The following is a 26,536-nucleotide window of genomic DNA, read 5'->3' as shown; positions in this document are numbered from 1 at the left end:
TTTTTTCTATAATAATCTATAAAATAAATAAATCACCCTCAAACCCGCTACCTCCCACAAGCACCAAGCAGCTGGAGGTCGTAAAAGGTCATTAATAATAAACTCCAGGGCAAACGGAGGTTAACAACTATCTGCAAAATATCCAGATTGCCAAAGGACAATTCACAAACAAATGTCCAGAATCTTAGAGCACAGGGTAAACGGACATTTTAACCGATATATATTTTTACGAAAAAGTTAAAGCTTGGTTATAAGAATAAGTCGACATGATAGACTGCAGTCTATATTAGTGGCTTTATTATTACTTATTTTATTTCACCCTTATTCAACTCACATATTGTTTCTTATTGTATATTTATATGTATATAACGTCACCAAGAGATCCAAGGAATGTGAATTCTGGCAGTCAAGAAAGTGAGGGCTTGGTTATACCTCCAGCCTCGTGATATCTCTGACCTCGAGAATAAAAAGTACGGATCCCTGGATGCAGACAAGGAGCAAAAGTTAATAAAACCCTTGAAATGCCGGAGGTAACATCTAATGACATTACAACTCTTGGTTAAACATAAACCAAATAATAATCACAAGAGATTAGACCTAGGCTAATTCATTAGAGGTAGAAGAAATAGGTCAAACACACAAAGACCAGATAAATGCATTCCATGAAATCAGAGCCTCCCAACCGTCTTTGTCTTCCCGCAGCACGGGATAGCAAAATAATGTAACACCCCGAGCAGGGGAAATGACTCATCGCCAGAGGGCTCGGTTTATTGCCGTGAAGGCGTCTGTGCCCACAGATGAAAAGACGGCTTAATAAATGACACACACACACGGACACGCGTACTGCCCCCCCCCCCCCCTCACAACACAGAACGAGATCAAAGGGAGTTCCGGTCCTTTGTGAGAAGGCGAGCCAGAGGGAGAAATTTTGGCATAAAAAGAGAGACACGCCAGCATTGAATGATCCCAGCTACCAGCGGCACAAGACGGCGACCATCAGTTCGACAAGAAGACACACAGCAGCTCAGAAGAGGACAGCAAGCTGGCTCCGAGGCATGGCCTCGAGATAAACAATGCGTGTGGTGCATCGCAGAGAAGAGGGGCGAGGTGATGCTCTGTGCTGAGTTCGGCATGGACCGACAGAGTATCGCTGAAAAGTTATTCTCAGCGTCAGGCAATCAACCAGAGAGAGAGAGAGACGGAGCAAGAGAGAGAGCGCGCAGCAGCGCCACCAGCGCCACCAAGCAAGGGTGACAGCTGCCAGCGGACAAGCGTTGTGCCGACTCGGCTCATCCAGCAGGGGAAAGAGCCTGACCAGCCGCCCGTGAGCAAGACTGTCAGCGTCAGCGTGCACGCCGTGGGTTCGACCCACACGCACACCGAGCAGCACCAGCTGGGAACCAAGACAAGAGTGGGGAACTGCTGCCAGCGCACCAGCGACCGAGCATCTCCAGGACGGGCATCGTGCCGACGCAGCTCATCATCCAGCGGCAGAGAGAACCGGCAGCCAATGTCAGATGCCGAGCGATAGAGGGAACCAGCCGTCGTTCGTATACCCTCCCCCACCCTCACAAACCCACGACGCTCCCTGCGTCTGCTCACACAAGAATTTACCAAAGAGACAATCCACCGCATCCACACAATATTAAGACTAATTATAAAAGTGCATGAACCATCAGCTGGCCGTGAAGGCATCGTGGCTCATCGAGTGATAAGAATACGTCGTTTATAAGTACATTAAAATTTTTTCCTTAATATTTTTTTACGTGATTTTACTTCCAATCGCATAAATTACCAATAGATTCATCGATACAAACTAAACATTTTGAAACCTTCGTCACGATTCTATACGCTCACAGAGAGAATATCGTGTTAATAAACCTGTTTCTTTATCATGTAATCTTGTCCACGAATTAATTAAACTTAACCAAAGATAAGAATCTCCTGTGAGAGAGCACGAACACCATCGCACACCCTTATCCCAAGACATTTAGTTAATTATATGATCTTGCCGATGAATCTATTGACGTATACTTTTGCCTTTGGGGTATAACAATTTGCTTTTATTGCCTTCGTATGAAAATTGTTGCATGTATTTTTAAGGACTTTTGGTTCCTATCGCCGTATATGCTCGTGTTACTCTGAGGAAGTAATCAATTGTTCTGTTACCCAGTTAACAAACGTGATCATTGAGGGTTAAATGTATGGATCAATGAGGGGAACATCTCCAGGAGTACTGTGTTGACAATTCCAAGCATAAGAATTCGCATATTAGAGTGTTAAGGTTTTGTTTAGAGATTAAAATTGCTTAACACAGAAGTGTTTGAGTGTTTCTTTCCTGAGTTCATGCAGAATAATCTTAATTACAAGAACTGTATCCTGCGGTGAGATTTGAATTTGGAGACCTGACATAAAACACACTAATACATAATCAGTAAATGTTAAAGCGAGAATAATTGTATTATACCGATCGATAATACGAACCGAGAAGCTGAACTTAATCTGGCGTACTTACAGCACACCTGCATAACTTCATACGATTCGTTGTCTTATCCCGATTGATCAGGGGTTACCAAATTACGGCCTGCGGGCCGCATCCGGCCCGCGACGTCAGTCCATCAGGCCCGCCGACGGTACTTGAATTTGGTTGATACAACGTATGGAACACGAGACGTTGTGATACAATTTAAATATGTTTAGAATACTAGGAGATCTTCACGCGTGCGGAGACCTCCTGACTGCCTTAAATTTACTATTTTAAATTATTGTATCTAGTTTTTCTTGTTTATTGTAATGTTTGCTTATTTCGCGCCATCCCAAGTACTTTCTCGGCTCGTGGTAGCTCCGCCTACGCTTTGATGTTACCATGGTTTCCATGGCAACACGTTACCATGGTTTCCATGGCAACACACACAAACACGCATCTTTCCCGCCCTCAGATTTTCCAGCTGTCAACACAGGTCCGACGCTCCAGAAATATTTATTTATTATGCGGCCCTTGCGCTCGTCATTCTTTCAGTTATCCGGCCCACTGTGAAAAAAGTTTGGTGACCCCTGCCGATTGATGATACGACCCTCCTCAGTGAGGCAGGGCTTAATTATCATAACGGCTCACATTCGCATAATCGCATACATTTGCATAAATTGATACGATTATCTCTCTAGTTAACATAACTTATGCGCATAATTACATCGATTAACATGATTTAGGATAATGACGTTTTAAAAAAAAAAATACTCTTTATTATTTTAACCAAAATTTCAATAACTGGCATATACAACACCAAGCAGCGTCCGTTTGGCCAGATAGAAAAGCAAAACAGTCACGGAATGGGATGGAGAAGAGATGGGCTGATGTGGTACGAGAGGATGTGGAGCTGTTTGGACTTTCTAATGACTGTTACCAGCGGTGTCAAGATCGGCCCATGTGGAGTAGGCTCAATAAGGATACGGCTGGGCAATCAGAGGCAGTCCTCCAACAACATCAGAGGGAGAGTGACGCTCACAACAAGCAGAGCACAGGATAGTTAAAGTTTAAGTCGGCACAGTGGGAGCACAGGCCGTATACATCTTTCAGTCATCAGCGGTCTTCACTGCAAGGCCCGCAGGCCACTGGCGGCCCCTGGTGGCCTTTAGTGCGGCCTCTGGCATGGGGCGCCCGTCAATATACAAATCTGAAAACACCCCCACCCATCATCATCATCATCATCGTGCTGCTGTCAACCCCGAATGATTTCAAATGTGTGGTGACCCTCACGCTGATGATGTCTTATCGGCGAATTGCGTCCCCCCCCCCCCCCCCCCCCCGCTGAAGATTAGTGAAGACCACTGCCAAGACCGCTTCTGTTCCCATGACCTCCTGCCACCAGCAAGAGCCTCAAGGTAAACCTAGCCTGGCACGCGCGCTGCTGGGCCGTTACCGACACTTCGGTGCGAATGGCGACTTGTTCTTGTTACAATGCAATTGCAACTCCCTCCATCCCGTGAGGTGCGCATGGCTCACATCCACATTTACAAGTGCCACTTTTTATTTTGAGCTCACTCAGAAAGAAACAACACGCGCGCACACTGCACGCATTACGCACGGTTCGGCAATGGATCCTGTTTGGCACGGCAATTTGAACGTGCACAAACTAAACACAGCCACTCGCAAATGAAGTGCAGCGCAAATGGTGATCCCTACACCGGGGAAAAAAAACCGCAAGAGAAATGTAATAACTTATCTCCGTTACAATGATGGTGACACAGGTGCAGCGGCGGTCGCGTTGCAGTGTAGTGCACTCTGCTACGCATCCAGAAAACTGAGCGAAGATTCCCAGCCACGGCTAACATCAGTGGCGAGAAATGTTTGAACCTTCGCCTGCCCGTACTGGCCAGTGTGGTGAATTATGATAAAAAAAATCATTGCTGGATTGCTCGATGTTATTTGCAAAAGCACGCCATCTGTAAGATGGCCCTAGTCCACATAAAACATGGTAATGTGAATGTAATAATCATGTATGCACGCACATATATGTGTACAGGCGTATGTGTCGATGGGTATAATGTGTGTATGGGTGCATGTGTATCTGTGTGTATGGGTATTCGTGTGTGTGGGTGCATGGGTAGTCGTGTGTGTGGGTGCATGGGTATTTGTGTGTGTGGGTGCAGGGGTATTCGTGTGTGTGGGTGCATGGGTATTCGTGTGTATGGGTGCATGGGTAGTCGTGTGTGTGGGTGCATGGGTATTCGTGTGTGTGGGTGCAGAGGTATTCATGTGTATGGGTGTAGGGGTATTCGTGTGTGTGGGTGCATGGGTATTTGTGTGTGTGGGTGCAGGGGTATTCGTGTGTATGGGTGCATGGGTATTCGTGTGTGTGGGTGCATGGGTATTCGTGTGTATGGGTGCATGGGTAGTCGTGTGTGTGGGTGCATGGGTATTCGTGTGTGTGGGTGCAGAGGTATTCATGTGTATGGGTGTAGGGGTATTCGTGTGTGTGGGTGCATGGGTATTCGTGTGTATGGGTGCATGTGTATCCGTGTGTATGGGTGCATGGGTATTCGTGTGTGTGGGTGCATGGGTATTCGTGTGTGTGGGTGCAGGGGTATTCGTGTGTATGGGTGTAGGGGTTATTTGTGTGTGTGGGTGCACGAGTGTCACGTGCACAGGTGTACGTGCGCAGTGACAAATACGACCGGAAGCAGATGGATGGCTTTACTGCTCTAGCAAATCGCCCGATAATGCTGGATGATGTAATTACCAGCGAAACGTCGTACTACTCAAATTGTAAATGTTGTGGATTTACTCTCCAACACACCGGTGGGCTGAAGTAGTAACTAATTGGCGTGTTGTTTGCGTGACAAATCCCTTCCTGATTGGCTGTGTCGGGTGGTGGAGCGTTACAACACGTGTCAACTTATGCGATCTAACCCAAAAACCTTTATTATGAGCAGAGAGTGACCAGCAAGGGGTTTCGGGTAGATGGCCACGCCACTGCTGGAGGCCATCTCGGTGCGTGTGGGATGCACCAATTCATCGGGGGCATGAAGGTTCGTGTGGACACCGGAACCACGCACAAATCGTAGCACTGTGGATGACAGCGCAGCAGATGTCGTAACAAGGCGACCGGACGTCGACTTGTCAATCTTCAGGTGTGGCGATCAGACAATCGTGAACAATCTGCATCACTTTGAAAAAAAGTTCGTGCAGGCTGGAATCACGGTAAGGGTAATAATGCCCGGATGGTAATGTATAATCTCGAGCTACAAGGCAGTTGCAGTAGGGCAACGATGGCGATACTGCTCTGATGATTCTGAACAAGGATTACAGTGGTGCACAGCTGGTTTAAACAGATGTCGCTCTGCTTCAGAGCTGCTGGTCCGCAATCAGATTGTGTGCAGTGCACACGCAGTGCCGTGGTGTAAGGTGACGTGGGAAGACCCCGCCAATGGCTCGCAATGGTCACGGATCACGCCTTGAGCTTGGGAGTTCTCAATGTGTTACGTTATGTTCTCCTTTGAACAGTGTTGATCCTCTTCAAGGCTCACGGTGGCGGCGCTGCTGCTGCTGCTGCTGCAGCCTCCGCCGCCAACGACTCCATCCGCACGCCTCCGCCGCGGCCTGCGACACAACCACGGACACCGCGCGCGTAGCGGCTCGGCGTTCCCTCCCGAGCGTTTGCGGGTTGCAGCCAGTGCCGTATTAAGCTAGTGCAGGGCCTGTAGCACATGATCTTATTAAGGGGCCCTAAATAAAAAAAAACGTAAATATTAAAACACAAATTTTTTAACGTGCGTAGTAAAGTAATTGTATTTTTTCATTTGCTATACGGCCAGATAATACCACAAATCGCTAACCGTAAACACCCAGTCGTTCATAAAAGTTGAAGGCGGTCTAGTATTATAGTAATAGAGCGAGTGCAGAATCACTGAACCGGAATTGGCCCTTGAAAGTGCGAGGCCCGTAGCTACTACTACACATGTAGCTACTACTACACATGTAGTAGTAGCTACTACTACACGCGGAGTAGTAGCTACTACTACACGTGTATTAGTAGCTACAGCTACTGGTGCTGCTAGGATAATCCGGCGCTGGTCGCACAGCGCATTGCTCTACAGGTCGATAACTATTCACGGCGGTTTAAATCTTAGATTGAAAGCTCATTTCTTTTGGACTGCTTGTAGTGTTTAGTTTGTTGTCCTTCCCCGGCACCTCCGATTAGCGTGGTTGTCCACGTACGGTGCGAAAGAAGTTCAACACGCATGCGTACACTGATGGGTGAAGGCATCTCCGCAACGTGTCGATCGTCGGGATTGTTTGACCATCATTCATCGACAAGTGTGGTCAGGGTCGCGAAGGGGAAGTGGAGTGGGGGGGTGAGATGGCAGATCTGTTCAGATATCACTCGCCACTGATGTTGGCCGCGCCCCTCGGAATCGAATTGATAGGGCAATCCGATAACTGCCGTGCCACCGCTTACCCCGAATTATAATTAGGAAGGAAATATAGAGCGAGATCTATGCGTAGGCATCACATTGAGTTCTAATGACCCCCTTTACGATATTAACAAAATTAATAAGCAGACAATGTCTGCTTATGTCTGCTGATGTCTCCTGCACATATTCGTCTCCCCCCCCCCCCCGTGAAACAAAGAAAATTATTTATTTCACAACTCCGTACTTTCTTCCCAATGTTTGAATCAGCTGCTGTGAAAGCGACGACTCCTCATGTCAGAGGAGAGTGTTGTTAACACCATTTAATCTGCGCTACGAGGAACGGAACCCGTCGGGCAGAGCCCCGACCGTGTATTGTTATACATCGAGGAACGGTGAGAGGTGGCGATGCCGACCAGGGGAGGCCTTCACCCAGCAGTGGATGAATCAGCGGCCGATGATGACGACGACGATGGTGATGATTGAGATTGGTAGGAGACATGTAGAGGCTTCAGAACGAAAGGTACAAGTCGTGTCTGTATTTTAGACGGGGCATCGATGTGTCACCCTGCATTATGCTGCGAGTGGCTCTCATCTTGGTCAATGAAGGAAAGTCGACGGTGGTGCCGGGTCACTGCTGAGCACCTCTGAGAGAAGTGGTGGCGTCCTCTTCCTCCTCTTTCTCGTCAGCACCGTCAGTTGCCGCTTGGGAGGTTTTTGTTAAGTCGCCGGTCCTGAAGAGGCTGTAGGACGCAAGAGTCAGATACGCCATGAAACAATACCGAGCATCTCAATAAGCATGTTGTAATCCTTAACGAGAATGCTCAACAACAATGCTCGCCGAGTTAAAACATTCCTCTTCAGGAACATTATTAATTGATTTCCTGCTCAAATAACCATGGAGGCGACACTTGCCTCCCGTTTACAGCCCTGAGTCAGTGGTGGAAATTCCACGTGCTGTAGCTGGGACATTTCGGCACGCGGAGGCAAAGTGAAAACCCCATAAATCTGGCCCCGAATCGGGGACATCCTGATCTTGGTGACGAGTTCGCGCACAAGTTATCATCTCCAGTGCTAGAGCTCCCCCTGGCGGTGGCTCCCCGTGCACTGCTTGGTCCATTGAAGCCTCCGCTTCCTCAATCCAGTAGGGCAACACTGGGGCATTAAGTGAACGGTTTCATTTCCTGGCACGCAAGGCTTTACGTAAATTTCAGACAGATCTGACTGCGACGCCACACGTGCAAAACGACAAGTTTGGGGAGGATGCCTTCACCCACGCAGGAACTCACTTCCCAGCAAAACGCCGTGCCGAGAAAAATTCCATTACCTCTCGGAATCTTCTAAAATCGTATCTTTTAAACTTGGATTTAAATTATTAACTCACAATCAATAACGTGATGCGCTGCTGGTCAATACTGCAAGCGGCGCAATATTAGTCACTTTTCGTATTTCATCCGAGTCTCTCTCGGGTCGGAGGCCTGTCACACCACACCCAGTAGCACCTCTGACTCTGCACGTGGCTCCCAAGTACCGCGCCTAACCCAGTCTCGCCCAGCGACCCACAACGCATTCGGCGAGAGATTAATATCTGAGCTAAAAGAAACACGCAGCACATCACACGCATCGTATCACGGAAATTAAGCCCCTGATTGCCCGTAACTAAGAAATCCCTCGCATACCGGAGTTAATAAAGGAACACTCGCATACGAGTGCGCAGAGAAAGAAGGGGATGATGTGTGCTTGTAATTTGTTGTAAAGAAAATGAGTGGGCTTGGGCAGGACACGTTGCCAGAAGGGATGACGGTCGGCGGTCCCAGATTAACGATGAAGTTCCAGCAAAGGAGGGGAAAAAATCCACTGGGGAGATGGAACGATCTAATCAGCTTGTGTGCCTACATGGATTGTTGCATTGCTTGGCCTTTATCGAGCAGTGGATAGATTATGGCTGCGGATTATGACAGAAAGTGCTTGAGTATGCATAAGTCTACTCGCTCAGATGGGTATCTAGACTTCTCAAGAAGGGGTCCAGTCCTGAAATTGCAAGGTTTTGAAATAGGGCCCTTAATTAATAAATAAATATACACAAAACATTCAACGTAATTCCTCTGGCAAATAACCATGTAGCCACTTTCGGGGCCTCAAGGGGGGGGGGGGGTGGGGTGTGTCGATCGCCCCCACGTTAGATCTGCCACATTAGCACGTGGCGAGCGCCGGCCAACGCAGCGCACGGACGCCGGTCCCCGTCACGGCGCTCGCTCGGGCCACTGACCCCACGGCACAGGGCAGCGGCAGCGAGGGCTGCCGCTCGCACTCCTCCACGGAGTCGGGGAAAGGCGCGCGCCTCGTCTCGGGCAGCAGCAGCGCCAGCGCTGCCCCCGCCAGCGGCAGGCAGCCGTGCACGGAGAGGGCCGAGACGCCCAGCACGAGCGCCGCCCGGTTCACCAGGGGCGCCAGAAGGCTGCCCACGCTGCCGCACATGGCCACCGCTCCCAGCGCGTTCTGCCTGTGCCCGTGACAACGCGGCCGGCTCCCGTTAGCACGGTTGGCTACGCGCGGTGCGACAGACGTTCAACAGAGATGCCTACGTAAACAAATAAATGTTGTTGGGTTAGATCAGGTATATATAAATGTGTCCTTAATTCATCACCATCATCCGACTCAGACAATTAGTAAGGCTTGGCACGTGAATCAAACCTTGGCAACTGGTTACTTGTCCAGCACACCGGTGTGTTGGAGACTAAGCCCACAGCATTTACAATTTGAGTACGACGTTTCGCTGGTGATCACAACCAGCTTCATCAGGCGATTTGCCACAATTTTGAAGAAGTCTATCTGTTTTGGTCTTAAAAAGAGTACTTGTTATGATGCAGTCACAGACATTACTACGTTAATCTTGGAATATTTAGTACCATTGACTAACAAACATGCAAACAGCTACTCAGAGCGGAACGCCACCAAACGGACCTCAACTGGTCGCGAGATAGGGAAGATGGTGAAGGTGCAGCACTGCTATTGCTCACGCCACTGATTGGCCTCCCACTAGAGGAAGCTCAAGAGAGCACCTCCCGAGGGTATGTTGACCTACATGTCTACACTCGCCAGACGTCTTGAAAGACGTGGCAGTACCGAACACTGTATGGCACCACTTCCGACCTGCCGATCGACTAACTGCGCTGTGTCCGTTTATACTGCTGGGTGGACAAACGCAGAGGAATTTAAGAAACTTTTTTTTCAGCTGCCGGGCCAGAAGATTGAACCCGGTGACCTTTGCTTTGCAAGCTCAGTGTGCTGCTAATCATTACAACCACGTATCCACGTCTTCTTATCCCATCGCAATTGCCAATAGACAATTCATCAAGTATTAATTATAGTAAACTGATAAGCAGGATGCTTGAAAACCAACATGGAATCCCTCCTATATCTGCATCACGTGCTCATCACAGAAAGTCGCGAGATTTGACTAAACATTGTCACTCGGGAAACCCAAATTTCCGCTAAATTTCTTGACAATTTTGCCGAGCAGCACCGTCACTGACATGCGTGGGCTCTGCCGATGTCCTGATGTACACATAAAGGAAATAGAAGTACAGTACAACAAGCGGGCGTGCGACCTTCGTGCGCGCGCGTCTAGGGGTGTTTTCTACGGGGTTGTCGGTTGTCTCCCGAGTTCTCAGGTTTCCTCCCTCATCCAAAAACACTATTTAAAAATGTATTTGCCAAATGCCCAAGGGTAAAATCTTCTTCAAACAAGAGGACTGACACTCAATGAGGATTTTCCGTGGAAATAATCTATATTTACATAAATAGAAGGACACTGTTAAGATTTACAGTTCTCTGGCAAGTAATATGACAATGAATATCTGCATTAATATAGTTCGTGTAGTGCAATTATCCCCTTGAGGCCACACTTCAAAAATTAGTCATGCAACTCGTATAGTGAGTGTGAATACACATTTGTGAATTGGGCATGCTTTTGTGCATGCTCGTGTACAATTGTGTCCGTGGGTGCCATCACGATGGAATTGTGCGTGTCCTTGAATAAAACAAAACGCAATTGATTCCGTCGCAAAAGACGCTTTACATCAAATGAAATAATGACACGAGGATGGTGGAGGGGGTCAGGACAGGGGTGGAGAGAGAGAGAGAGAGAAATGCCGTGCACAGCCTGGGACAAGGCAACCGAGGCCTGGAACCAACAACAACGGCAGCGTGCCCCAGAGATTGCCAGGGCAGCCAGGCCAGCACCAGTGAGCCCGAGAGGCAGCCACGGATGAATAACAACTTGAAGTTTGGATGATGTAAACTACTCTGGAGGCTTGTTTGCAGTTGTACCCTATGGCTTTATGGTGCGTTTTCCGATTTATGAAATAGCTCCCACAATGTGGGAGGCGAAGCGAAACGTCGCCAATGTTGGCAAACGGCACGCGCGGTACAAGCAGAAAACACAGGAAAGCTCCCCGCTGTTGTCTGCAGGCTAATATTACTGTACAGGGTGGTCCAGATGTCTTGTCACCCGCCAATTACTTGACCCCTAATAATTGTTTCCTTTGCATATTCATATCTGTTTTGAATAAACCTCCCGTTAAAAATATAAAGTTTTAGAAAATGTAATTGGGAGGGTCACAAGACATCTGGACCAGCCTTTACATGCTTTGACTGGCAGTGCATAGTCACTCCGGGCAAATTGTTTTAAAGAACTGTCCCTTGCGAACCCACGTCTCTGAATAGATATAACTTAGTTTAACACTTAGTAGGCTTTCGCGACCAATATTATCCATAAAAAAGGATTGTTTTGGGTAACATCGCATCAATATAAATGCGACATTAGATCGCCACCACCACCATCACCACCACCACCCGACACGGCCAATCAGAAGTAAGGATTTGCCACGAAAAACAAAACGTGGCAATCAGTTAGCAGCACACCGGGTGTGTCGGAGAGTAGAAACCCGCGGCGCATGCGATTAGAGCGACGACGTTTCGCCGGCGACGACCTTGCGACAGACCTGCGGCGTCGCGGATCCCGCGGGGAGCGCGCGCTCACCTGACGTTGGTGGGGAAGAGCTCGATCCTGTAGAGGGTAGCGACGCACGCCGTGACCTGGGCGCACAGCTTTCCCAGCAGCGCCAATGCCACCACGACGTTCGCCAACTCTGGGGCGGTGGGGGGGCACAGCCGATCGATCAACCGGTCCGCTGCTCGTCTCGAGCGAGCAGCGGACCGTGGACGCACCGCGAGGTGTGAGCAGGTGAAACACCGAACGAGCCAAGCTTTTTCGGCTACCGGTACGATTGAAAGTAGATTTTTTTTTTTCTTGGGGGGTCAGATCGCGCAAGTGAAACTTGTGTCGTGCACACCCTCCTCCAACCGACACAGCCATTTAATCAAGTTTTCACTTGAAAAACACGTGCTAAATTACTGATTCAGCATAACCGATTTCTGGCAACTGCCTGATAATACCGCTGGCTGTAACTAGCAGCGAAACGTCGTACCCAATCGTTACGGGTTGTGAATTTCTCTCCAACACGCCGGTGGTGCGGAAGCAGTAATAAATTGGTGTGTGTGTGTTCACGTGACAACATTATGAGTTGTCTGTGTCGGGTGGAGGAGGGTGTACGACACACGTTTTACTTTCGCAATCTGACCCAAAAAAATGAGATTTTTCAGTGAAAAATTACCTTAAAATTGCTGAAATGGGATTACGCATAGCAACATCGTCCCCTCAACTGCAAACTAAAAACAAACACTTGTTGGGACCCTCCTGAAAGAGAGACTCAGTGAGGCTTTCCTGAGCAAATGCGCAGTGATAAAGTCAATAAGCATGGAGGATCTGCAGCAGTAGCAGCAGCAGCAGCAGCAGCTCACCTGGGTTGGGCTGCAGCGGCAGGCACAGCAAGCAGGTGGCGCCTGCCACGGAGAGGAAGACGATGCAGAGGGAACGGCGGCCGACGCGACGCATGAGCGGGGGCAGTAGCAGCTGCGGGATCTCGGCCAGGCCCGACAGGAACTGTGCCATGTGAATGTCGAGGCCAAAGTCGCCGACGCTCAGGCACAGGCCGTAGTACGTCATCGACACGGCGGCGCTGGGGGATGTTCGCGGCGAGATGCGTGACGGGACCGCGCACACACGACACGAATGACGCAAAACGCGCAGCGCAGAGGAGCACATTACAGCCTATTCGGGGACAGAGCAGCGAAGTGCATTGTTGTACTGCAATTCTATGATCTCAGCCCCTATGCTTCCCAATCAGCTGTGGTGCTGGCTCATTGGGGGACATGAGCTTACATTATTATTGGGCCCCTGGCCACCTCTAAATGTATCCTTGCGAGACGAATTAAGAGATGTAGATGTAGTGAGACGAGATAAATGTAGGTGAACCTCGAGATGAGATAAGAGAGGTGCAGACAAGACAGAGGTTAGAGTTAGGTATTGGCTTTTTTATCTTGACTATTTTATGGACTCCTATTTCTTTTCATGAATCCACAGCCCATTGAGTTTTGGGGTCTGAAGCTGTTTGCCTGGTTTGCTTGAGCCTAGAGCCACTGCGGCGCCACACACAAAAAAATAACATTTCCGAATCCACCACTTGTACATTGAAGAAGGGCCATTGCTTGAAACGTCCCCTATTATAGAATTATATAAATTACTAAAGTTGAATTATAATTCAATGTTTATGGTAGTGATATTGATGGATGTGTTGAGTTTTACTGCCAAAGCATCACCACATGGTTTATATATTAAGTTTTTGACTTCATACCATGCCTATTGTTGTGCCATCTGAGTTCGATTCCTGGCCATGGTAAACATCAGTGGCAAGTGGTAAATGAAGTGAACCTGGGCCCTCCCTTCATCAACCCAACCCACCATGATCAACGTGGTGAAGTATGGCCAAACAACCCCCTGTAACCAACACGGCGCAGGGAGGCCCTTCGTCCAGCAGTGGATCGATACACGTCTCTAACCGATGAAGTAATATTTACCAAATGTACGACATTATCAGCAGCCTCTTGCGCAACGTGCGATTTCGGAACGTTATGAGCAGTGTGGATTCGTTAGCTCCTCTCCTGTTCGTAAACGTCTCTTCAACATCGACGAGTTCCAGGGCGTGCAGCACCTTCTCCTGCATCACCCAAAGACATGCGGGCACCTGTCAGTCAACGCCGTGTCACCGTTTTGTTTTAACGTTGATAGTTTTGATGTCAATCGCAGAGGCGTCCAACTAACCTCAGACCTCCGGTTGATTATTGACGCCTGCCGCAGCAGATTTCTGGCCTCCGTTGTGCGTTTTTTTAAAAAGAGCCATCGAGGAGACTCTGGCAGTGACCTTGAACACAGAACAACGTGTGAATAAATGCGGTCCTCTCTTTTCAATTGACAGTATTCCAGCACTGAGCAGCACATAGTTACAATTGGAAAATTGATGAATCATTCAAAGGGAGTACCTCTGTAGATTATTAATAGAGCCCCAGCACATGCAACAACAAAAACGATCACACATTTCTACTGAATGAATCCCATCTCTTGAAATGAGATACGTATCAGTAACTGTACACAAATCCACAAGAACATCCTTTCTCGACTTGCGTTCGGTATTTGAGCAGAATGATAAAGCATAATTGGGCAACATTTTCAGAAGTGAAAAATTCCACTGAAGACAGAACGTTTACATTGGGTGGAGGGTTCTAAGAGCGCTCGAGGTGGACAATCACCCACCAGAAGAGAAGCAGAACCATGAGTTGGGGCACCCCAGTGGCAAGGTGGAGTTGTGGCCAATTCTGGCTGATCTTAGCCACTCCAGCCAGGGCCATCATGCCCACGCTGAAGGCCAACGCCAGGATGATCGGCGGCCAGGCCCGGAGTGCGGGGCCACACCACTCCACGCCTGCACGCAGCGTGGCCAGCACAACGCACACCACTCAATGGGGAAGGAACCGCGTACATCCTTCACAGATCCTATGATCACTGTTACATTGTTTTTGTGGCTTTATTTCGGTGATTTTGAGGACGGTGGTTTGGTCTGGCCATGTTTGTTTGTTGTGGTACAGAGTTGGCCTGATAACTTCAATGCACATTGTCTTATGGTTGTTATTGTTTGACTTGCATCCCACTGGGGATTTTTGCATACAGCGTTGAAATGCGGTGTTTTTTCTGGAAGACTTTGCTGGTTTTTTCCCAGGATTATTTCTGTTGTGTGTAGTCACTTTAAGATGTTTCTTGTTCATGTTTTTGTTTTGTTGCGGTTGCACCCGAGTCAAGAGCAGCATGGCTCACAGGGTTATACCTCATACATAAAACTGAAAACTGAAACTGAAAAACAGTACACACTGTATACGCTGCGTGCACTGCACAGACCGTACACTGCACTCACCCACAGCATACACTGAACACAATGAACACACTTCACAAGTTGATGATTACTGTATATTTCCCATCGCCTAGTTTCGCATCTCTCAGCTATTTTCTCTATTCAAGATATCACCCATGTGCCCTTTGAATGTTCTTTCTCAGCCGCAACACTCCAACACTGCTGAGCCAAGGCTTCCCCCAGGTCTCCCACTCTTCACGATCTCTGGCCACCTCCATCCAATTCACTCCTCCAAATCTTGTCATCTCATCCCGACAACGTATTTCTATCTCTCTTCCTCATTCCCTCCATCGACTTTGAGTCTATCTGAGCAAGATGTCCTGCCTAATTTACATTTTTTTTTACTTTGAAAATTACATCTGTCATACTAATTTTAATTCTCAAATCTTTCCTTTATAATGTTGTCTCATCTATCATTAAAGTGGTACATCCAGAAGGGAGGGGCATTCATCTTGTCCCCACCCGAGGCCCTTTGAGACCCTTGAAAATTGGTATTTGATTGATCCTTACCAGAGAAAATACGTGGAAAGTGGTTTATTATTAGAACTTAAAGAAACATAATTTCTATTGCTCTTTGGCAAACTTGTACAATGTTTTACTTGTTATTCTGTTAGGGACCAGGTTTTTCCCGCAATGTTAGTGCCCTGTGCATGTACATTAGTAAACGTGGAAAGCTGGGCTGGGGTAAACCAGCAAAGCCTGAGGTGTGCAGAACAGCTTGTGCTACTACATTGCCAACGGGACACAAGCGAAGATTAAACACAACTTAACACATCCGTCAATAACGATGCCCTAACGGGGAAACCAAATATTTAATCAGCGACTTAACAGACAGTGGCCCTTTTTTCAGAGTAGAGAGAACATTCAGCCATTGCCCGAAGTGTCACCTGTGAAATAATGTCTTGTCTATTTTTAAGTTCTGCTAAGCTCAACCGAACCGCTCAATTCATGTCTGCGGACCTCTTTGATTTTGGCGCGTCAGCTGTCGCTCGCGATGAAAAACGCAACCCACAGTGACGGGGGGAGGGTGGGGAAGGAATGTGTCTCACTCACCTAAACTGAACGAGCAGAGCATTATGCCACTGGCGGTGGTTCCAGTGAGGAGCCGCCCAAGGAGGTAGGTCGGAAAGTTTGGAAGGAATGCGATCACGAACTCGGCTGCTCCCTGAGACGCGACACAGCCGAGCAGCACTGGCCGGCGGCCGTACCTGCGCAAGGCTGAGGTTATTGCGTTTGCTTTAGACTCGCTGTGAATTTAGAGCACGGTCGGCGTGCCCGCTTGAAATGAATGCAGGCGCAGACACGCGGTGCGCTGTGCACAAGGATGTTTACCTGTCTGATGCAATGCCCATGGCTATGGAACCGACGAGTAGCCCGACCATGAACGTGGTTTGTGTATAAAACTTAAAGTCTTGGAGGCTGTACGCTTCGCTCTGCGAATCACGGAGTTTCGGTAAGACAGCACACACACACAAACACGCAACCCACATCGTCATAAATGCCCGTGCGTATCTCTCATATCCGAATTCCTCTATCGTTATCATCACAACTTTGTTGCCAGTGGCTGTATATTTGGGTCCCGTACTGTTCTTTAAAACATTCACACAAATCACAACTTTTAACAAATAACATAATTCCCATACGCGAATGCGCAACGCGCTCTCTTCGCACGACCCTTTACGCGTAATTGCAGCAATCGCATTCGCCACGCGCGGACCTCGCGCGCGACGATTTAACAACGCGCGCCTCTTTACCACTCCACCGCAGCAGCCAGCGGTCAATCCAAGCTCGACCCCGGACGCGTTCACCGACAGGACGGCCTCCACCGTGGCGGCGGCGGCACGCGGCTCGCAGGCGTTGCGGCGGCGTTCCCCGCCGCCGCCGCCGCCGAACGCCGCGAGCTCTCGTCCAGCGGAGCGGTTGCCGCCCGACGCATCGTGTCCGTGTGGCGGCGACCGCACGCACGGGAATAGCGCGCCGCTGAAGCAGTCCAAGAAGAACACGAACGCGGTGATGGTGACATTGGCGGAAAGTTTGAGCAGGATCCTCCTCTGGAACGCGCCCAGTTGTCCAATGAGGGTGAGAAACTCGTCGACATTGATAGGCATGTAGGCAGCAGCAGCAGAAGCGGCGGCGGCGGCAGCGTGCGGTGCTCAGTTGCAGCATGAGCCGACTCGACTCGGTGCATCAGAAAATGCCGGCGAATGAAGGCGGGTGATAGCATGTTTCTGTGAAAGGCACTCACTAATTATATAATGCAGCTGCAGCAGGAAAGCTCAGCGGAGGCTGGCTACCTTGGTTGATGACAAAGTCCACTTTTGGAGGTTACTCTTCTGTTCAACACATGCAGGGAGGTCATGCAAATATTTATCAGTGGCTAATGAGTAACAGACGTTGTTTTGTTGACGAAGTTTTTTTTTCATTCCAGCAATTACAGGTATATCACTTTTATGCTAATAGTCAACAAGCCAGGAGTGGCTGAGTTTGTATGGAGCTGTGGGGTGGTTTATTACATCGCAGGATCGAGGGAGATGGTGGTGGCTTAGGGAGGCCTTCATTCAGCAGTGGGTTAATGAAGGATGATGATCACTTGCACACAAGTGAAAAGTTATAATTCCAAAGAAGAGTTGTAGTTATTCTAATTTTAACTGCTCATGCATATGTAGTGACCGACTCAGATACACTAAGAGTAGGAGCAATGGCGGAGCCAGGATTTTCAGGTGGGGGGGGACAACCCCTCCAGCAATTAAAAAGTCACGTTGAAAAGAAACAACAAAATAATAAAATATATATTGAACAATAAAAATTCTCACGACGTTTCGACCATAACTCAAACGGTCATCTTCAGGTGTGTTGGTTTGCATAAATTTATTTGAAACGGCGCATTTATTTATTTATAAAAAAAAACGTTAGCGTCACGCGCAGCGATTTGGCAGTTTGCCCAGGACTAGTCCATCTATATTTTGAAAAGAGGAGGGGGGAGACGAAATTTTTTATAATGTATGCTGTCTGAAAGCCACTGTAAGCGTGAACAATCAATTAAGAACTGAAATGGTTTATCAAATCTTTCCAATGATTGCTAAGATAGAATCCATCTTCTCGGTTGAAATTGTCTCTGTGCTTGTATATGTGGATAGCCTCATGAACGAATCTCTCATGGAAGCCAGATGGCTTACAAAGAACCTCTGTCTTGGAAAAGGCAATGGCATGTGAGCCTACTGAATTAGAACAATGATCTGCTACGGCCGAGGTGTTGGTCCTACCGTGTTTAAGGTCTGCTTTGTGTTCACGAATGCGGTCCGAGACATGGCGTTTGGTTTCTCCAATGTAACTACTACCACAGAGGCAACTTAGTTTGTAGACACCAGGGTATTGTATGTCCGGAATCACATCTTTTACAGACGGAACCAGATCACGGATTTTATGTAATGTGTTGAAACGGACCTGGATCTTGTGTTTATTCAATATTTTGGAGATCTTTTTTGTGATCCCAGCAATGTAGGGTAAAGTGATGGTTTTGAAAGGCTCCTCAAGAGGGTTCTTCTTCATGGTTTGAGTGATAGCTTTGCGGATTGTATAGTCGGAGTAACCATTAGCCCTAAGAGCTTGGTGTACATGCTTGAGTTCACTGCTTATGTGTTCCTGGTCGGATATGCATTGGGCTCTATGATACAGAGTCTTGATGAGAGAATTCTTCTGTGATGGATGGTGGTGGGAATTCGGTTTCAGATAAGCATCCGTATGGGTAGCTTTCCTGTAGACAGAGTGGCTCATTGAACCATCATTGTTATATATTATATTATTTTGTTGTTTCTCTTCAACGTGACTTTACCGAAAAAACTAAGAATATGAATTACTGCAGTCACGAAAGCTTTAAATCAAAATAGTAATGAGTTGTTAGTAAGTAAGGAGTTGTTAGTAAGTAAGGACTTGTCCCTTGCTTTTTATTCGACGCGTGTGCGGCGATGGCGCGGCCATCGATCGAGGGTCGAATTCGAATCGTGTGTGATCGACATCGATCACACACGATTCGATGCGTCTACAGTACACGACCTCAGGGAAGTCGTGTACTGTAGACGCAACTGCTCACAATTCTGTGAGTCACTTGTAACTGCTTTGCCATTACTTATTTCCAATTATGAACTCAGACTATTGTCCTATCATCTCAGAGTCCCTGGCACGTAATAATACGCTACACAGTGGCAGTGGGGGTCGCAAATTGCCGATTTATTACTAATAAACCCCAATGATCCGATCGAAATGAGGGATTTCGATCGGCTCATTGGGGGCACGTGCCACCCCCCCCCCCCCCCCCACTGGCTCCGCCAGTGAGTAGGAGGCACTCTGTTTATTAACACGGCTTGACAGTAACACTTAGTCACTACGGCTCCTAGTCAGGACAGCTGGCAGTCTGCCTGACTGGCGACGCCGAGATGGTGAAGACGGAGACGACGGTGAAGACTCCGGCAGCAGCACAACGGGGACCCCCCAGCGTGGCCTGGCTCCGCCCCCGGCCACGCCTCCTTTCTGGAACCTACTAGCGGGTTCTCGATGTGCCCCTTCCGTGACCCTTCCCTAGATCTCTCTCTGGGCTATCACGGGACCTGCTGTCAGTCAGGGCTGCTGTAAACTGCAGATCCCCTTCCCTGCCAGCAGCCAGCGCTATGCTGCTAAGTGATCGATTCTATGTCACTAGACTTGTATAATTTTGGTAAAAGTGTTCAGACCCACGGTGGCGAGATGTTAACTCGCCTGGTATACAGGAGGTCGTGGTGTTCAATCCCAACCTTGACACCTGCTTTATATTTGAAGTTTGCATGTTCTCCCCGTGGTCATGTGAATTTTTATCCCGGCCCTCCTGTCTTTTCCTCCACATTTATAACTGTATTTTGGCTGTTATACATTTCCACGCGATATGCCAATTCGTTGAGCTATCATTTCTGGCCAGGTCACTTATTAAAAAAGAGCTACAGTATATAGCTCAGTGTGCCTTACCTGGTAAAATAAAACATTTGTTTAACATTTTTTGTTTATTTTCTTTGAACCTATCTACGTGACTTTACCGAAAGACCCAAAGAATATTTAAAAAATGCAGTTTATAATGAGCATATTTCACAGACTTAAACGACCTCAACTCTGAGGCGTGGAGCCAAGCTCCGTGTAGCTTTAATGTCAGGCGAAAGAGGTGGGGTTCTTCTAATGTGAATTGTGTAGGTTCAACACTGGATGGCGTTCCAGACAGTGGAGGCTGGTCCTGGTCCTCGTTATAGCGAGGAGGTTATATTCTTGGTTCTCTCGGTAAAGTCATGTAGAAGGGAACCAATGAAATAATAATATATATAAATATTTTGATTTAAAGCTTTCGTGACTGCAGGGATTCATATTCTTGGTTCTTTCGGTAAAGTCACGTATAAGGGAAACAATGAAATAATAAAAATATAAAACAATAAAATTAATAAAAATATAAAACAATAAAATTATCATATTCTTGGTTCTTTCGGTAAAGTCATGTAGAAGGGAAACAATAAAATAATAAAAATATAAAACAATAAAATTCTCACAACGTTTTGACTGCAACACAAGCAATCATCATCAGGTGTGAAAAATCAAACTAAAATAATCTTTATTGTTTTAAATTTTTATTATTTTATTGTTTCCCTTATACGTGACTTTACCGAAAGAACCAATAATATAAATCCCTGCATTCACGAACGCTTTAAAGCGAGGAGGTTGTTGTGACTTGCGTGGCAAAGAGTTTATTTCATACCATGACAGCAGTGGAGAGATGCGGTGGACGACCAAAAATTAGAGGTGTCGTGGTGGCACACAGAACGTGCCAATTCGCATAGTACAGCACACCGGTGTGTTGGAGAGCCAAGCCACAACATTGTTCTGTTTACGTGACAACCCTCACTCACTCGCTGTGTCGGGTGGTGACACGTTTATATATTGAAGCGATCTAACCCAAAAAAACCTCTATTATGGATGATATTGGTCGCGAAAGCCTCCTACGTGTTAAACTAGGAGCATTCCCTTTGTCCGTCAACTAAATGATGAGAGCCTTTCCGAAGGCCTGAATCTACACACACACCCTACATACAATAGTCAGTAGTATTTACATATATACATACACACCCTACATACAATAGTCAGTAGTATCTACATATATACATACACACCCTACATAAATAGACAGTAGTATCTACATATATACATACACACCCTACATACAATAGTCAGTAGTATCTACATATATACATACACACCCTACATACAATAGTCAGTAGAATCTACATATATACATACCCTACATACAATAGACAGTAGTATCTACATATATACATACACACCCTACATACAATAGTCAGTAGTATGTAACATATATACATACACACCATACATACAACAGTCAGTAGTATCTACATATATACATAAACACCCTACATACAATAGTCAGGAGTATCTACATATATACATAGACATCCTACATACAATAGTCAGTAGTATCTACATATATACATACACACCCTCCATACAATAGTCAGTAGTATCTACATACATGACTACACACCCTACATACAATAGTCAGTAGTATCTACATACATGCCTACACACCCTACGTACAATAGAGTCAGTAGTGTCTACATACATGCCTACACACCCTACATACAATATGGTCAGTAGTATCTACATATATACATACACACCCTAGATACAATAGTCAGTAGTATCTACATACATGCCTACACACCCTACGTACAATAGAGTCAGTAGTACCTGCATATATACATACACACCCTCCATACAATAGTCAGTAGTCTCTACATATATACATACACACCCCACATACAATAGTCAGTAGTATCTACATACATGCAGACACACCCTACATACAATAGTCAGTAGTATCTACATACATGCCTACACACCCTACATACAATAGTCAGTAGTATCTACATGCATGCCTACACACCCTACGTACAATAGTCAGTAGTATCTACATACAGTGAGGGAAAAAAGTATTTGATCCCCTGCTGATTTTGTACGTTTGCCCACTGACAAAGAAATGATCCGCCTATAATTTTAATGGTAGGTTTATTTGAACAGTGAGAGACAGAATAACAACAAGAATATCCAGAAAAATGCACGTCAAAAATGTTATAAGTTGATTTGCATTTTAATGAGGGAAATAAGTATTTGACCCCCTCTCAATCAGAAAGATTTCTGGCTCCCAGGTGTCTTTTATACAGGTAACAAGCTGAGATTAGGAGCACTCCCTTTAAGAGTGTGCTCCTAATCTCAGCTCGTTACCTTATAAAAGACACCTGTCCACAGAAGAAATCAATCAATCAGATTCCAAACTCTCCACCATGGCCAAGACCAAAGAGCTCTCCAAGGATGTCAGGGACAAGATTGTAGACCTACACAAGGCTGGAATGGGCTACAAGACCATTGCCAAGCAGCTTGGTGAGAAGGTAACAACAGATGGTGCGATTATTTGCAAATGGAAGAAACACAAAAGAACTGTCAATCTCCCTCGGCCTGGGGCTCCATGCAAGATCTCACCTCGTGGAGTTGCAATGATCATGAGAATGGTGAGGAATCAGCCCAGAACTACACGGGAGGATCTTGTCAATGATCTCAATGCAGCTGGGACCATAGTCACCAAGAAAACAATTGGTAACACACTACGCCATGAAGGACTGAAATCCTGCAGCGCCCGCAAGGCCCCCCTGCTCAAGAAAGCACATATACATGCCCGTCTGAAGTTTGCCAATGAACATCTGAATGAATCAGGACAACTGGGTGAAAGTGTTGTGGTCAGTTGAGACCAAAATGGAGCTCTTTGGCATCAACTCAATTCGCCGTGTTTGGAGGAGGAGGAATGCTGCCTATGACACCAAGAACACCATCCCCACCGTCAAACATGGAGGTGGAAACATTATGCTTTGGGGGTGTTTGTCTGCTAAGGGAACAGGACAACTTAACCGCATCAAAGGGACGATGGACGGGGCCATGTACCGTCAAATCTTGGGTGAGAACCTCCTTCCCTCAGCCAGGGCATTGAAAATAGGTCGTGGATGGGTATTCCAGCATGACAATGACCAAAAACACACGGCCAAGGCAACAAAGGAGTGGCTCAAGAAGAAGCACATTAAGGTCCTGGAGTGGCCTAGCCAGTGTCCAGACCTTAATCCCATAGAAAATCTGTGGAGGGAGCTGAAGGTTCGAGTTGCCAAACGTCAACCTCGAAACCTTAATGACTTGGAGAAGATCTGCAAAGAGGAGTGGGACAAAATCCCTCCTGAGATGTGTGCAAACCTTGTGGCCAACTACAAGCAACGTCTGACCTCTGTGATTGCCAAAAAGGTTTTGCCACCAAGTACTAAGTCATGTTTTGCAGAGGGGTCAAGTACTTATTTCCCTCATTAAAATGCAAATCAACTTATAACATTTTTGACATGCGTTTTTCTGGATGTTGTTGTTGTTATTCTGTCTCTCACTGTTCAGATAAACCTACCATTAAAATTATAGACTGATCATTTCTTTGTCAGTGGGCAAACGTACAAAATCAGCAGGGGATCAAATACTTTTTTCCCTCACTGTACATGCCTACACACCCTACATACAATAGTCAGTAGTATCTACATACATGCATACACACCCTACATACAATAGAGTGAGTAGTATCTACATATATACATACACACCCTACATACAATAGTCAGTAGTATCTACATACATGCCTACACACCCTACGTACAATAGTCAGTAGTGTCTACATACATGCCTACACACCCTACATACAATACAGTCAGTAGTATCTACATACATGCCTACACACCCTACATACAATAGTCAGTAGTATCTACATATGTACATACACACCCTACGTACAATAGAGTCAGTAGTATCTACATACATGCCTACACACTCTACATACAATAGAGTCAGTAGTATCTACGTACATTCCTACACACCCTTCATACAAGTCAGTCATATAGTCAATAGTATCTACTGACTATATTACACACCCTACATACACTAGTCAGTAGTTTCTACCGAGTTAGTAGTATCTCCTGACTATGCTTACACATCCTACACATACTAGTCATGAGTACCTTCTGACTATATATATTACACAATATAAATACACTAGTCAGTAGTGTCTACTCTCTATATATTACACACCACACATGACTAGTGACTAGTAACTACTGACACACTAGTCAGTAGTGTCTACTATATATATTACACACCACACATGACTAGTGACTAGTAACTACTCACACACTAGTCAGTAGTGTCTACTATATATAATGCACACCACACATGACTAGTGACTAGTATCTACTGACACACTAGTCTGTAGTGACTACTCTATATATTACACACCATACATGACTAGTGACTAGAATCTACTGACATACTAGTCAGTAGTGTCTACTATATATTACACACCACACATGACTAGTGACTAGTAACTACTGACATACTAGTCAGTAGTGTTACTGTATATATTACACACCACATATGACTAGTGACTAGTCACTACTGAAACATTAGTCAGTAGTGTCTACTGTATATATTACACACCACATATGACTAGTGACTAGTATCTACTGACACACTAGTCAGTAGTGACTACTCTCTATATATTACACACCACACATGACTAGTGACTAGTAACTACTGACACACTAGTCAGTAGTGTCTACTATATATATTACACACCACACATGACTAGTGACTAGTAACTACTGACACACTAGTCAGTAGTGTCTACTATCTATATTACACACCACACATGACTAGTCACTAGTAAATATTGACATACTAGTCAGTAGTGTCTACTATCTATATTACACACCACACATGACTAGTCACTAGTAACTACTGACACACTAGTCAGTAGAGTCTACTATATATATTACACACCACACATGACTAGTGACTAGTCACTACTGACATACTAGTCAGTAGTGTCTACTATATATATTACACACCACACATTACTAGTGACTAGTAATTACTGACACACTAGTCAGTAGTGTCTACTCTCTATATATTACACACCACACATGACTAGTGACTAGTCACTACTGACATACTAGTCAGTAGTGTCTACTATCTATATATTACACACCACACATGACTAGTGACTAGTAACTACTGACACACTAGTCAGTAGTGTCTACTATCTATACTGCACACCACACATGACTAGTGACTAGTAACTACTGACACACTAGTCAGTAGTGTCTACTATCTATATTACACACCACACACCACTAGTGACTAGTAACTACTGACACACTAGTCAGTAGTGTCTACTATCTATATTACACACCACACATGAATAGTGACTAGTAACTATTGACATACTAGTCAGTAGTGTCTACTATATATATATTACACACCACACATGACTAGTGACTAGTATCTACTGACACACTAGTCAGTAGTGACTACTATCTATATATTACACACCACAAATGACTAGTGACTAGAATCTACTGACATACTAGTCAGTAGTGTCTACTATATATACACCACACATGACTAATGACTAGTAACTACTGACACACTAGTCAGTAGTGTCTACTATCTATATATTGCACACCACACATGACTAGTCACTAGTAACTACTGACATACTAGTCAGTAGTGTTTACTATCTATATTACACACCGCACATGACTAGTGACTAGTCACTACTGACACGCTAGTCAGTAGTGTCTACTATATATATTACACACCACACATGACTAGTGACTAGTCACTACTGACACACTAGTCAGTAGTGTCTACTATCTATATGTTACACACCACACATGACTAGTAACTAGTAACTATTGACATACTAGTCAGTAGTGTCTACTATCTATATATTACACACCACACATGACTAGTGAATATTAACTATTGACATACTAGTCAGTAGTGTCTACTATATATATTACACATCACACATGACTAGTCACTAGTAACTATTGACATACCAGTCAGTAGTGTCTACTATCTATATTACACACCACACATGACTAGTGACTAGTAACTACTGACATACTAGTCAGTAGTGTCTACTGTATATATATTACACACCACATATGACTAGTGACTAGTCACTACTGACACATTAGTCAGTAGTGTCTACTGTATATATTACACACCACATATGACTAGTGACTAGTATCTACTGACACACTAGTCAGTAGTGACTACTCTCTATATATTACACACCACACATGACTACT

At 46.0% G+C, this 26,536-nt stretch overlaps 1 protein-coding gene across 2 annotated transcripts; it reads right to left on the bottom strand.

Moving 5' to 3' along the window:
• Positions 1–4,010: 4,010 nt before the first annotated feature.
• LOC116946657 (solute carrier family 22 member 13-like) lies at positions 4,011–18,003 on the bottom strand. Of its 2 annotated transcripts, XM_032961816.2 has the most exons (11): positions 17,033–18,003; positions 16,611–16,711; positions 16,332–16,486; positions 14,627–14,795; positions 14,138–14,237; positions 13,894–14,033; positions 12,778–12,995; positions 11,957–12,065; positions 9,182–9,415; positions 7,558–7,655; positions 4,011–6,100 (listed from the first exon to the last, which is right to left on the bottom strand). In XM_032961816.2, the coding sequence occupies exons 1-11, from the start codon at positions 17,384–17,386 to the stop codon at positions 6,024–6,026; spliced, it is 1,755 nt and encodes a 584-aa protein (XP_032817707.1). In that variant the 5' UTR covers positions 17,387–18,003; the 3' UTR covers positions 4,011–6,023. The 2 variants fall into 2 exon arrangements, with proteins under 2 accessions (XP_032817707.1, XP_075926116.1); XM_076070001.1 differs by having other exon boundaries at positions 16,611–18,003.
• Between the last annotated feature and the right edge of the window lie 8,533 nt (positions 18,004–26,536).

Source organism: Petromyzon marinus, chromosome 27 (assembly GCF_048934315.1).
Source record: "Petromyzon marinus isolate PM22_M1 ecotype Great Lakes invasive population chromosome 27, UKy_Petmar_22M1.pri1.0, whole genome shotgun sequence".
Lineage (NCBI taxonomy): Eukaryota > Metazoa > Chordata > Hyperoartia > Petromyzontiformes > Petromyzontidae > Petromyzon > Petromyzon marinus.
This window is presented reverse-complemented; position numbering and strand designations above follow the sequence as displayed.

What these genes read in the sequence shown, in the direction of transcription:
- LOC116946657 (XM_076070001.1), bottom strand. Translation starts at nt 17,386, where the DNA reads ATGCCTATCAATGTCGACGAGTTTCTCACCCTCATTGGACAACTGGGC. An exon ending in TAATCAACCGGAGGTCTGAG is followed by an intron (nt 14,034 to 14,137) that starts GTTAGTTGGACG and finishes TGGGTGATGCAG; the next exon opens with GAGAAGGTGCTGCACGCCCT. An exon ending in CTGATAATGTCGTACATTTG is followed by an intron (nt 12,996 to 13,893) that starts GTAAATATTACT and finishes AACATCCCCCAG; the next exon opens with CGCCGCCGTGTCGATGACGT.